The 12,051-nt window shown below is 43.7% G+C and overlaps 1 protein-coding gene across 1 annotated transcript in view; it reads left to right on the top strand.

Annotated features, from left to right (window-relative positions):
• The window catches only part of KCNH1 (potassium voltage-gated channel subfamily H member 1), a 1,297,290-nt gene that overhangs the window by 282,513 nt on the left and 1,002,726 nt on the right, over window positions 1-12,051 (top strand). The window contains 1 exon segment of the mRNA XM_078649724.1: window positions 8,689-8,807. Within this exon segment, the coding sequence (XP_078505850.1) occupies window positions 8,689-8,807 (119 nt within the window).

Below are 12,051 nucleotides of genomic sequence, written 5' to 3'. Positions count from 1 at the left end.
TTTCTTCTTCGCTGTCGCTTGAATACGCCACTAAAGAACCCAACCCACCTCTCATGATGAAGTTCTGACTGGCAGAACTCTGCATATAGTCCTTGCCCGTCGCATCCCGCACGGGAAGACAGCTAAAGGGGTGGGAAGGTAATGCTAACCCCTGTTCACCCATTCTGTCTTGCGTAAGGGCCACCTTCTTAATCGCTTTTTCTTTCCCTTTCCTCTTCAGTGCTACCTGTGTACCCTTTGTAGCCGCTCCTGAAGGTACCCCCGCCACTGGCACATTTACCTCAGCTCCAAAGTCACTTGCTGCCTTCTGCCGTGTGAGGGAAGACGCTCTTCGCTCCTCTGTACCCCTTTCTGTCTCCACAGTTCTTAAGGCTGCTTCCGCACTCGCGCTCAAGGACCGAGCTCTCACCTTCTTCTTCTTGACAGAAGCCGGTTGACAGGCTTCAATGGCAATTTGAACCCCTTTTGCCGCTTGTCTCCGTGGTGGGCGCTTCGGGGGGAGCATTTCCTCAAGTGCTGCTTGTGTCAGCATGTCCTCCCTGCCTTCCTGCTGTATTACCCTTAAGGCAGCTATTAAATTTTCACTCATATCCATTTCTCCCCTTCAACAAAAACCTCCCTTTCTCTCACTAAATACACTATTTTCTACCGTAATATAAATATAAACACTATCTATGCTCACTATTCTGTTTTTTACTGAAAAACGCCCTCTCTATCTACCTACGCCTGCTCTCCTCACTAAAAAACGCCGTCTAAACTGCCCTAACGCTCTCCCTGCCTCACGCTCCTGGACCCTACCATCTGTGCAAAAATCCGCAGGGGGAGACGTCTCGCGCCGCTCGCCCCTGCGGAGCCAGTGCGCAGCAACCGACGAATGTGCGTCTCACCTCATAACTGGCGCTCGCGCTGCCAGAGACATTGTCCATGGAATGCAGCTTAAAAGTCAAAGCCCAAAACACAAAACTAGGACTTCGAGGCTAGCAGCCCATAATACTTACCTTCAATTACAATAAATGCACAAGCTGCCTTCAGCAGAGTTCTTTACATAACTGGGAACAGGGAGTCTTCTATGTGGCCGGTAAGAGTAAACGTCACATTCTTAGGACCTGTGTGTTTTGGCTGGAATGTGCTGATAATGAGGATAATTTGTAATGAAGCTAGATGACCGCGGAAATGTAATATCACGCGATCTCTGAAGCAACCATCTTTAACTCTTCCTAGGGAACTACCTTGCCTGACATCACTCCCTTCTCCAATTGCTTCTGACCTTGAACCGGTTTTTACATGAAATTTGAAGGTATATTCGTCATTAGCCCCCAAGAAAGAGATAAGGATGTTTGCTCCAAGAGACCACATTCTATTACATTTTCAAGACCACCCCACCTCCTCACTGCTTCATCACAGATCCCCTCACTAGTAGCAGCAATGCCCCCTCCCCACCCCCCCACGAGAAAACGTTCTCTGAGAATGCGATTACTCTTAACTACCATCTACAAAACTCCTTTTCCCATTCAGGCACCTTCCAGAATCCTCTGGTTTGTGTATTTGTTATAAGCAATACTAAATGGAAATAGGCAATGTGTATTCAGTAATTTCAGGCTATACTCCACAAACCATTAGAGTATATTTTATGCATGATTGTTGTGTACGTTAAGATATACCAACAGCTAAAATACAAAAGTCCTCTTTTTAGCCCCTCACCTGCATGCAGTGGTGGTAAGCGTCATAATCAGTGCTCCGTGAATGCCCTCTCTGGTGTCTCAAACAACCACTGAACCCATCTCAAAACGCAAAAGTACATGTCTGCAATTTGTACCGACCTAAAGCAAAGACCCGATCCACCTGTTAGTGATAGTCGTGTTGCTCTATCAGGCTAAGGTGAGTTGCGTCTGGGGACTGATAAAGCCGTGAATCAACTTAAATACATACAGCCCAGGAGGCTGATGAACGGCAGGAGTGACAACTTTTTTCAGTATGAGGAATCGATCTATCTTCAGGTTAGCGGGACGAGCATGGGAAGTGTCTTTGCTCCCAGTCTCGCTAATCTATATGTTCATACCTTTGAACAAACATACGTACTCGCAGACACAAACCCCCATCTTCAGTGTCTGCGAGTATGGAAAAGGTATATAGACGATATCCTGGTCGTGTGGCGAGGCACGGTAGAGGAACTTCACCTATTCCACACTTGGTTGAATGAAAGAAATCACTTCCTGAAATTTACCATGGAGTTTGATAGACATCAACTTGCCTTCTTGGACTTGTTGATTTCAGCATCAGGAGGGGGTTTACAATCTGAGCTGTACCGCAAGCCAATGGCAAGGAATTCCTTGTTAAGCTATGACAGCTTTCATCCCAAGGCGTTAAGGGATAACTTACCCCTTGGACAATTCCTCCGTATCCAGAGGAATTGTTCCACGAAAACGGCCTTTGGTATACATTCTGCAGCCCTTGAAAGAAATTTGAGAGACAAAAAATATCCTCAATGTCTCATAAAACACTCTAAAAAACGGGCTGCTAACAATAACAGAGAATGTTTATTAGAACCTGCACCCCCAAAGAACCAACAAGAGAGAATTACCTGTGTACATACATACAATACACTTTCCAACAAAGTTCAAAAAATTGTTAGGAAACATTGGAAAATTCTCGGAACAGGTTCAGACTCCATACCTCCTCCACTGTTTGCCTTCAGGAGAGGCCAAAACTTGCGAGATCAGCTGGTTCATACCAGACCAAAAACCTTGATTCCAAGGGCTGTTGGAACTCTTTGGGACTTGCCCGCGGTTACCGGACACCATCCCTGTGGTGGCTGTGCGGCTTGCCCCCAGACGACCAAAACTCTCACCATAGATATTGGAACTGACAGACCATGGCAACTGAGACGGTTCACTAATTGTAATAGTTCGAACCTGATTTATTTGATAACCTGTCCTTGCAAATTGAATTATGTGGGGATGACCACCCGTAAAATCAAGCTCAGAATTTCTGAACATAAGAGTTCGATTCGTTGCTGCAAACAGGCCACCAAGTTGACGAATCATTTTGTGCAGGTGGGTCATCAACCTACTGACATCCTCTGGACGGTATTAGACCAACCATGGATTCCTCCGTCTGTAACTGATACTACCAAATTTTTGTTCAAATGTGAACAGAAGTGGGTCTACCGCCTTCGAAGCGATAAATATGGGCTGAATGACGAAATCCCCTGGATGTCCCTTTAATTGCAAATCTGGTTTTAGTCAGCCATCCGATTTGGTTTGCAGTTACACTACATGTTATGTAATAATAAAGTGATCTGGGCGTCACCGAGTGGTTGGTATTACCCCATTCTGAATATGATGTTTCCAATTCCAGTACACATCAGGTTCTGATGGGCATGGTGACCCTTTGTCATATATGGTCTCTGTATTGCTGAAGTCCTTATGTCCAATTGCCTTTACATAACATTGAGCCTTGATGGGTCGCCTTGACTCATGTACATTAGGATTACGTAATATTTTTGATAAAACTTCACAGAAAGACGTTTATTTAGCCCTCAAGGCGTTCCCCGCCACTCATGCCCTCTCATGAGGCTTGGAACCTATATTGCGGGAGATAATGCTCGCCGGGAACTACATTTCCCATGATCATTAGCGCGCTCGTGGCCACTGAGTAATAATTGCTTGTAATAATAGTAATAATGTCCCTCACTGGTCCCTTAATTGATTAAAACAATGCGGGCATTTTGGAGTCACGCTTGTCCCCTAACCGAGGACTCGAACCGGCACTAGCGGTAGTTTTACATTCTTTGGGAACTACAATTCCCTTGACTATCAGCGCAGTACAGTGATTGCGCATGCTATGACGCATCACATGCGTCGGAAACGCCCGGCATCGAACGCAGAAGTCGAAGAAGGCATTTAAACCTCGTCGGTGCACCGCGTCGGTTCCTCCCTACGAGAGAGCTTAGAGGGACGACCGGTGCACCGACGGAGAGGTGAGTCAGCATGTGTCTGGGCGATGAGTGATTGGCCACTAGCTTTGAAACCGGAACGTAACGATGATTTAACTATGTGTAAATAATAATTTTTAATACAAAGCTACAAACGTGGGTCTTTGCATCATTTTGGGCATGTGTAACCAGTGAAGCAAATGACTACTGATTATGAGTGACAACGTGGGTCTTTGCATTATTTTAGGCATGTGAACCCAGTGAACCCAATGACTACTAATTATGAGTTATAACTCTAAATAAGCTATAAACGCAACCGGGTGGGGTGTCCTGGCACTGACAGGGTGGGACGCCGGGTGTGGCGTTTGTTGAGACCAACTAGGCAAGGACTACAGATGTAGATATATTTATTTAATGGTTGTTTTTTTCTTAGTGCGGTGCATCCACTACCTGAGCTCGTGCCAGGTGAGGTGGGGCTGTTCCTTCCCATCACGTGGGTGAGTGAATTTACATCTACACATTGATTGTAGTGGTGATTGTGACTGATTTGGACGGTCCGAGATGTTGGTCAATATTTGTTTATGACTAGCAAATTATAAAGATGGCACACTGTGCATGTTGTTTCTTGTTACAAGTATCTATGACACTGTACCCTCTTATATATATATTTCTCTCCTAGGATGAGAAGAAGCATATACATACACTTTCAGGTGATATGGTTTACGTTATTTTAATATAGCAGTAGCACTAATGGTCCTGAAGAAGCAGCAGGAGATCACTAGACTCCATCTGTCTGCAGAAACATGTCGACCTTACATCTTGTTTAGTGGTCATTTGTTATACCACTAATTTTGCACTGTTTTTATTGATTTAGGAGTGTGAGGGTGTCTATTAAAATTGTTTTCTCGATCACGACCTAATTTTAGAGCTTTTCTCTTTCTTTACACACACACTTTTTCTTTGCACTGCTATTCAGTTCCCCGAGTATACACGCCTCTATTTTTCACATCTATAATAACACTGTGGTTTTTCCTGCGCATGGCTTATTCATCTGCCAGCACAGGTTTTTTTACCCTTTAATGTGTTATTTATAAATATAAAAGATCCCAGATGATGAAGGGCGGTCTCGATGGTGGACTGATGGGAACTTGCTTATATTGAAACTACTCCCTGTTTTGTTATATTTTTGGGTACATTGTCTGTTCTTGGACCTACTGTTAATTTTGGTTGGTGTCGTGACAAACAAGAGACCTAGATACAGCCAGTGTGTCAGGGAACCCTATGCATTCACTTTGCCCCTTCTTCAGTGGTCTTGTCCACAGTGGCAGAACTCAACTGGCTGCATTTGAGGCAACACAGCATCCAGTACAGTTGAAGAGCCGAGTGTCGTCCAGTGCACCAAAGCGGGAATGGGTTATAGAACAGTATGGGACACTTCACTGGGGCGGTAGGTATGACACAGGGCACATGATGGGCTGGGGCATAAGATGCAAATTCTTCTTGGTTGGATTTTGTACAATATTGCATTTTAAAATGTTCTTTTTCAGCTAGTTTCAAACTTCATTGATAACACACATTTGCTGTCCAATACGCTCCTGGCATATTGAGCGCCTACTTATCTATAAATTATCGTAAGCAGTGAGTGAAGATTCTGAGAGTCACCATATACAATTTTACAGTTTGGTCTTCAGATATTTTAGACAATTTCTGTATAGTACCTAAAATTTCATTCACCAGGAAATAGATCCTCTCATCTGTGGCTACTGACCATGTAGCATTCACTCATTCAGCAGTGACAACTTGAATATAGCCCATGCATCTGCTATACCTGCTGCAGTCACTGTTGCCTGCAGTACTACCCTTTTTCTGTCACGTGACAATCCTTCACCTGTAGCAATGGACAGGACAGAGAATGCAATATAAAATCACTTCTGGCAGAATCCAAGGTTTCTGCTGTCTTTTCATGTCGTATTGTATTGGGCTACTTGCGTAATATTTGGCGTTAAATAGAATAATTCATGCCCATTCATTGCAAGAACAGAGTGAGATATTCTCTTTGCTTGATTAAGCCAAACTATTTGCAGAAACCACTCTTGTATCACTTGAGGAGAGCTAGAGAAATCATCAGATTAAATCATCTTCGGAGAAAACACCAGTGAAGTTCTGGTCTGACCGATGGCACACATCCATCTGAAATACCATGGAGTTCTTCATTGAGTAATTGAACCTCTAATACTTGGTATTTATTCTTCCACCTAAATCAAAACTGGTGCATCATTCCCTTGTTGTTTTTACTCATTGACCAACCACCATCACAATGTTGATTTCCACTGAAATTACCTGCAGAAACAGCATTTACCTGGACCTGCAGGACTCACTCATAGGACTCCTTCGAAAAGTTCAAACATGACTTTGTCTACACACCAAAAGGTGCAAACACCAATGTATTTCTCTTGGCTTGTAAGACTTTCACTGGTTCCCAATGACAAAAAGAATCAAATTCAAGACATCAAGCATTGCTCAGCTGCACTTCAGAACAGTTACTGCATTACATTTGCTCCATGTCTTGAATGACAAGCTATCACCACGGATTCTCCTCGAGGTCCACAGAATCCACGCGTCTCATGATCCCCACTGCACACAAATACCAAGCACCATGAAAGCTGCAGATCCTTCCCCTACATAGATGCCACACTCTGGAGCATTCTACCAGGCATGACCAGTGCAGTAGATGACCTCTGAGCGCCAGAAAAACGCTCCGCTCTGGCTATTGGCCCAAAAAGTCCTTTAGCCTCCTACCAGCATTCATCTTGGATCAGGAACACTGAGGCCATATGTTAGCATGGGGAACAGCGTTTACAACACAACTTTTACAACGCAGTACCTTTACCACACAACTTTTACAACGCAAGTCGTTACAACAACTTGCACTGGGGGGCGCTCTAGGATAGGGAATAGTTAATTTACTATCCAAAACCTTCCCTACTATCCACGGGGACTGGAGTTGGAATAGTAAATTAAACTATTCACTATCCAGCGCCCCCCAACGCAAGTCGTCGTAACGACTTGCGTTGTGAAAGTTGCGTAGTAAAAGCATGCGTTGTAAAAGCATGCGTGGTAATGACATACATCCGTTAGCATGCATGCACTATATACCAAGAAAACAAACATAGGTAGAGCCATGCTTGGGACCCACTCAGAAAGCACAGCTTTAGTCTGGTCAGGTGCAACGCTGTGCTGCCCAGGCGTGGCTCCTCCCTTTAGTCCGTTGTCTCATTGGCAGTCTCTGCCACACTCTATTTGTGCAAGTAAAGAAAGTGCTGACCTGGCCAAAGTCAATACTGACCCAAATAAAAAGCCCAAACCATACAGACTGTAAGAGATATTGATGATTTTTGTGTAAACTGATAAGGATTTGAGATACCAGAACCAAGGGATGCCCTCCAGCAGAGTACTGTTAGTGGGCTCATATTTCTTTTGCTCATACATTGCAGTGCACATGGCTTGAGTTGTATTTCAACTCTACTTTTTCTAACAGGGTACATTTTGTGAGCACACTGTATTCTTGGTTCTGATACCAATTGTCAGTTTCTTTCCAATTACTACATTGGCGTCGTGAACCCGCCCCCTTCGCTGTCACAGCTTAAGCGGGGGTGGTGTTGACATCTATGATTATTTATGAGCTTGTTCTGTCTGCAGAAAAACACACAAAAAAAGGGAAAACCGTAACAGAGGTCTGGAGTGGGAAGCCAGTAACAGTAAAGGAGGCCTCAAATGAGAAAGGATAATAGAAAGAGAATGAAAGAGTGTGCAGGGGGGTAGCTTCAATTGGTGCAGCAGGTGCAGGTGCACCAGGACTCCGAGGCTTACGCGGCCCACTGAACCCTGTTTATTGCTGAATTTTAGTCATCAAATGGTAGATGGGGGGCCCATTTACTTACTTACAGTGCGGCCCACAATACAATGGTTACGGTACTGAGAGTATGAGAGAGATGGTCAGAAAGAAGAATGAATGAAGAACATATGAAAAGAAGAAAGAAACTGTGACTAGTAGGAAGGGCAAAAAGCATGAAACGATAGATGCAAGAGTGAAAAGGATTGATGGATGAAATGTAAAACAACATTGCTTTGGTGGGTGAAAGAGTGACTGGAATGATGAAAGGCTGGATGAATGGATGAATGGAAGTGTGGATGGTTGGGTGAATTGATAAATGGAGAGTGAAATGATGAATGGATGGAAAAGTCTGGTATGCATGGATTTGAAAATGATGAATGAATGGCTGGAAGTGTGATTGGGAGGATTGAAGGATGGGTGGAAGAGTGATGGTGAAAGGGTGGATAGACCGAATGATGAAGAAAAGAAGGATGATAGATGGACGGAAGGTGGGATGAAGACACCACACATAGTGTGAGTAAGGCTTACTCGCTTCCCTCACCCCTGGGCATTAGAGATACCGATCAAGTGGGGGGTATTTACATTTTCTGCTTACTCCCTTGAATTACAATACAGTATAAATTGAGTGTTTTGGAGATGTACTGTAAAGTAGAGCGTTGCTATGGCATTGATGATGTAGTAATATCGCTTGTTTTCTCAGTTTTCTACAAGTGCCATAAAACCTTTTGTTAGTTTCTGATTCATTGTAGGAATGGCTTCCTTTTATCCTGATATTTAGTTTCTTTACAGCCTTCTTACTGTGTTTTTGCTGATGTTGTTTGTACTTGACTAAATGCAACATTTAATTCTATTTCCAAAGGCTGGGGAAAATTTGCACGGCTAACGAGAGCCCTTACAAGCAGCCGGGGAGTACTACAGCAGCTCGCGCCGACAGTCCATAAAGGAGAAAATGTACATAAGCATTCCCGACTCGCTGAGGTAATTTCTACATTTTTCTGTAAATTAAAGCTTGTAGTACTGTTGTTGGTACAAGCTCATGAAACTGTGAACTCTAAAGATTGTTGAAACCTTGGGGCCTTCCATTAATGTAGCAGTGGACACCTTGTTCCCAGAAGGTATTCAGTTCCTGTTATGGGTTTGCCCAGCTAGTTTTCCTCACTACAGTTTATCTTGTTAGCTGACTTGTCTAAAGATAGGAATCTGCCTTGCGATTTTTATCAGGAGAGCTTGGTTCCAATGCCCTTGATTTGTGAAGGAGCAGTACATTGCTCCTTGCTAAGTCTGTGTTTAGAACCATTGTGCAGTGTGATTTTTTTCAAAAATCAATATCAGAAAGGCATTTGCACCTCATGTCCAGTATAAAATGTGCCTCCCTGCAGCCATGATGGTGACAACTGTTTGCAATAAGGCAAATATATATATTTTTTAAATAATGGTATATCTACTACAGTGTTAGTTTGTGATAAATCTGTTGAGAGTACCCCTGTAGAAGGTAAATTCTATTATTTTTACAGTTTTATATAGCACAAACTCCACCAGAAGGTATTGGAGTGCTTTACATGAGCACCAGTTATATTACACAAGGAGATGTACATTTTTAGGTCAAGCCTAGGCAGCACGCATGCTCTGTCTGCAAAACCTGTTGTTATCTCCTCTATCTGCTTTTGGCATGCCCATGAATTGCCAGTTGTTCGTTGTTGTACCATTTAGAAATACTGTGGTTTTTATTGGTGCATTGGGTCTGATTCTCCCACCTTTGAGTGCTTGGGTCATGCCCAGGTGATTTCACTCATTGTTTGCTAGCGTTGGCCATCACAATACGTCCGGGGTTCCTCCTGGTCATCCTGATCTGCCTTTTAACTTTGTAGGCTATCAACATCGTTTTAGGCTTTCAGGCCATTTCACTGAGCAATGCTCTGTTCGGCACCTGCAAAGTGGCAATTTCTGTCTGGTAGCTGTTGAGCTATGCCAATAGCTCTAACAAAAAAAAATGCGAGAACTAGTGCATTTTAAATCCTTGTTTTTGGTAGGTACGGGGAGTTTAAGTGATTTGCCCAGAATCACAGGATGTTGAGCCAATGCCGATTCTCACACCCGGTTCTTCAGATCCAAAGTCTGCAGCTCTGGCTAAGTCAAAAGATAGAAAATGAGGCACATCAGAAGGGCCTAAAGCTGCATCCTTGCTCTTGCAGTATAGGTGTATTCTATATTCTGTTAATACTCCGCCCGATTTACAAAAACATTGTTAACTTGAGGATTCTAAAGCTCGGGCTCAAACACAGAGAGTCGTCACAATGGAAAGCAAAGTGAGACCCAGATAGGAATGCTTACGTTTATTACCAACAGTTTATGGACCCCTGTAGATGAAATTACAAGCAATGCGCAATTTATTTTTTCACCTTTTGGTATTCAACTGCTCCCCTCAATAATGCAAAGGCACTGAGCTACTTTGATTCACCCGAACCAGAGCTCCGGCAATGTATTCATATCCTCTTTTAGCTCTCGGTTCTGCATTATTTTTAATAGACATATGATATTTTGACGTGTGTGCAGATGGGAAAAGCGAATCAGCACTTGGCTGCTCTTGTTCTTCCATAAATCTGAATGTGTTTTGTTTTTAAATTGGGATATTTAATAATTTGGTTAGTCATCTGTAAATACCCACAAAAGTTTGGCGTAGCTGCTCAAAGTTCAAATGCGAGTGGTAACTTGAAGGAGATGTTTCTTCGACGTATTTCCAAAAAAGTAACATTTGCTAAGCAGCATATGCTGGTGCACCAGGCCGAAGAGCTGTGTTTAACCTCTTCAGCGCTCCGGTGCTCATGAGAAGCTGAGCTCGTCATGACCGCGCCCGTTACTTGGAACGCTCGCACGCTGGGCTGATTCCCCTGCTTTGCGGAACGTTCCATTGGAACGGGCGCGGTCATGACGAGCTCAGCTCATCATGAGCACCGGAGCGCTGTGGCTCATGACGAGCTGACCTCGTCATGAGCATGGGGGCGCTCTACGCGCCCCCCGCCCCCCAGCACAGCGGGGGAATCCCGCCAGCGGCGAAGGGGTTAAAACAAGTAACCTCAGCTTTATGATTACCTTGGCATATTGAACACTTTTCAAAACCTAAATATGCATACGCATTTTGCACATCTGTCTATGGTTAAAATCTGAAATTGAATCTTGAAGATGTCTTCCCCAAACCCCTCTGAAAAGACAATGACCCTGATTTCGAGTTTATTGGACTCTCTGATTCCAACTGGGTGGTCCCTCAGACTCACTATTTGTTATTGACACAGGGGGAGTTTACAGCCTTTGTATTACTGAATTACTACACCTGAAGATTCCAGGCCATTCAGAATGGCTAGGGACAGCATTTCACCTCCATTTATCACTCTGGGTGGAATACCGCCATTCGTTCATGGGTCATTTTGTTGAAAAAGTATGTTTTGTACACAGGCTGCAGAACCCTGGGTTGTAAAGTATGACATTTTGGCATAACCTCACTTTACTAACTTTTGTTTGGAAAATCCTACAAACGTCAAGCATTCATCATCTTGATACATATCTTTAACAAAACGTATGGAAATATTAACATTTTATTAGTCCTTGACCATATCTGATATATCATTTTGCCTGCCTCAATTTGAACCAGTGTTAGTAAAAGGGCTAATCATCTTCCTAGGCAGAATTCCTAATGGCTTACTCCTAATAGTCCCACTTTAAACCCCATCTTTCTATGGCCAACTGCCCTACTTCAAAGCTTTGCAGTACAGTGAGGTTGGGGCAGGTACTTCCAGTCACCCAGGTTACCTCTCCCCATTGAAAGGGGCCCTAACATGTTCCTTTTGTGTAAAATGGATCTCAGAGCTACAGCAGATCACAGCATGGAGGGAGCTGGGCCCTGCAGGTGTAGGGTTTTTACTTGGTCCATTGGAGACAGGAATTGGTTGTCTTAGGTCAATAGTGGAATGGGCTGGAGAGCATTTTGGGGGGATCAGTGGCTGTGACGTTGGTCGGCTGCAGTGCAAAACACTGTGGGGTTGCTTTGTAATGAAGCACCTTTCTGAAGCTTAACCTGGCCACACTAATAATATTAGGCAGGGAAATTATGGAAGATTTAGTTTAATTTGCTGAGTTGTTGCCAATCTTATACTGAGTTTGCATTTAAAAAACTGCTGATTGGAGACTGTTAGTGGTAGCTGTCCGGAGCAGAAGAATGGATGAATGA

The sequence above is a fragment of the Lissotriton helveticus genome, chromosome 6 (genome assembly GCF_964261635.1).
Source record: "Lissotriton helveticus chromosome 6, aLisHel1.1, whole genome shotgun sequence".
NCBI lineage: Eukaryota > Metazoa > Chordata > Amphibia > Caudata > Salamandridae > Lissotriton > Lissotriton helveticus.
The sequence above is the reverse complement of the archived record's forward strand: the minus strand, read 5'-3'. Positions and strand labels throughout refer to the sequence as shown.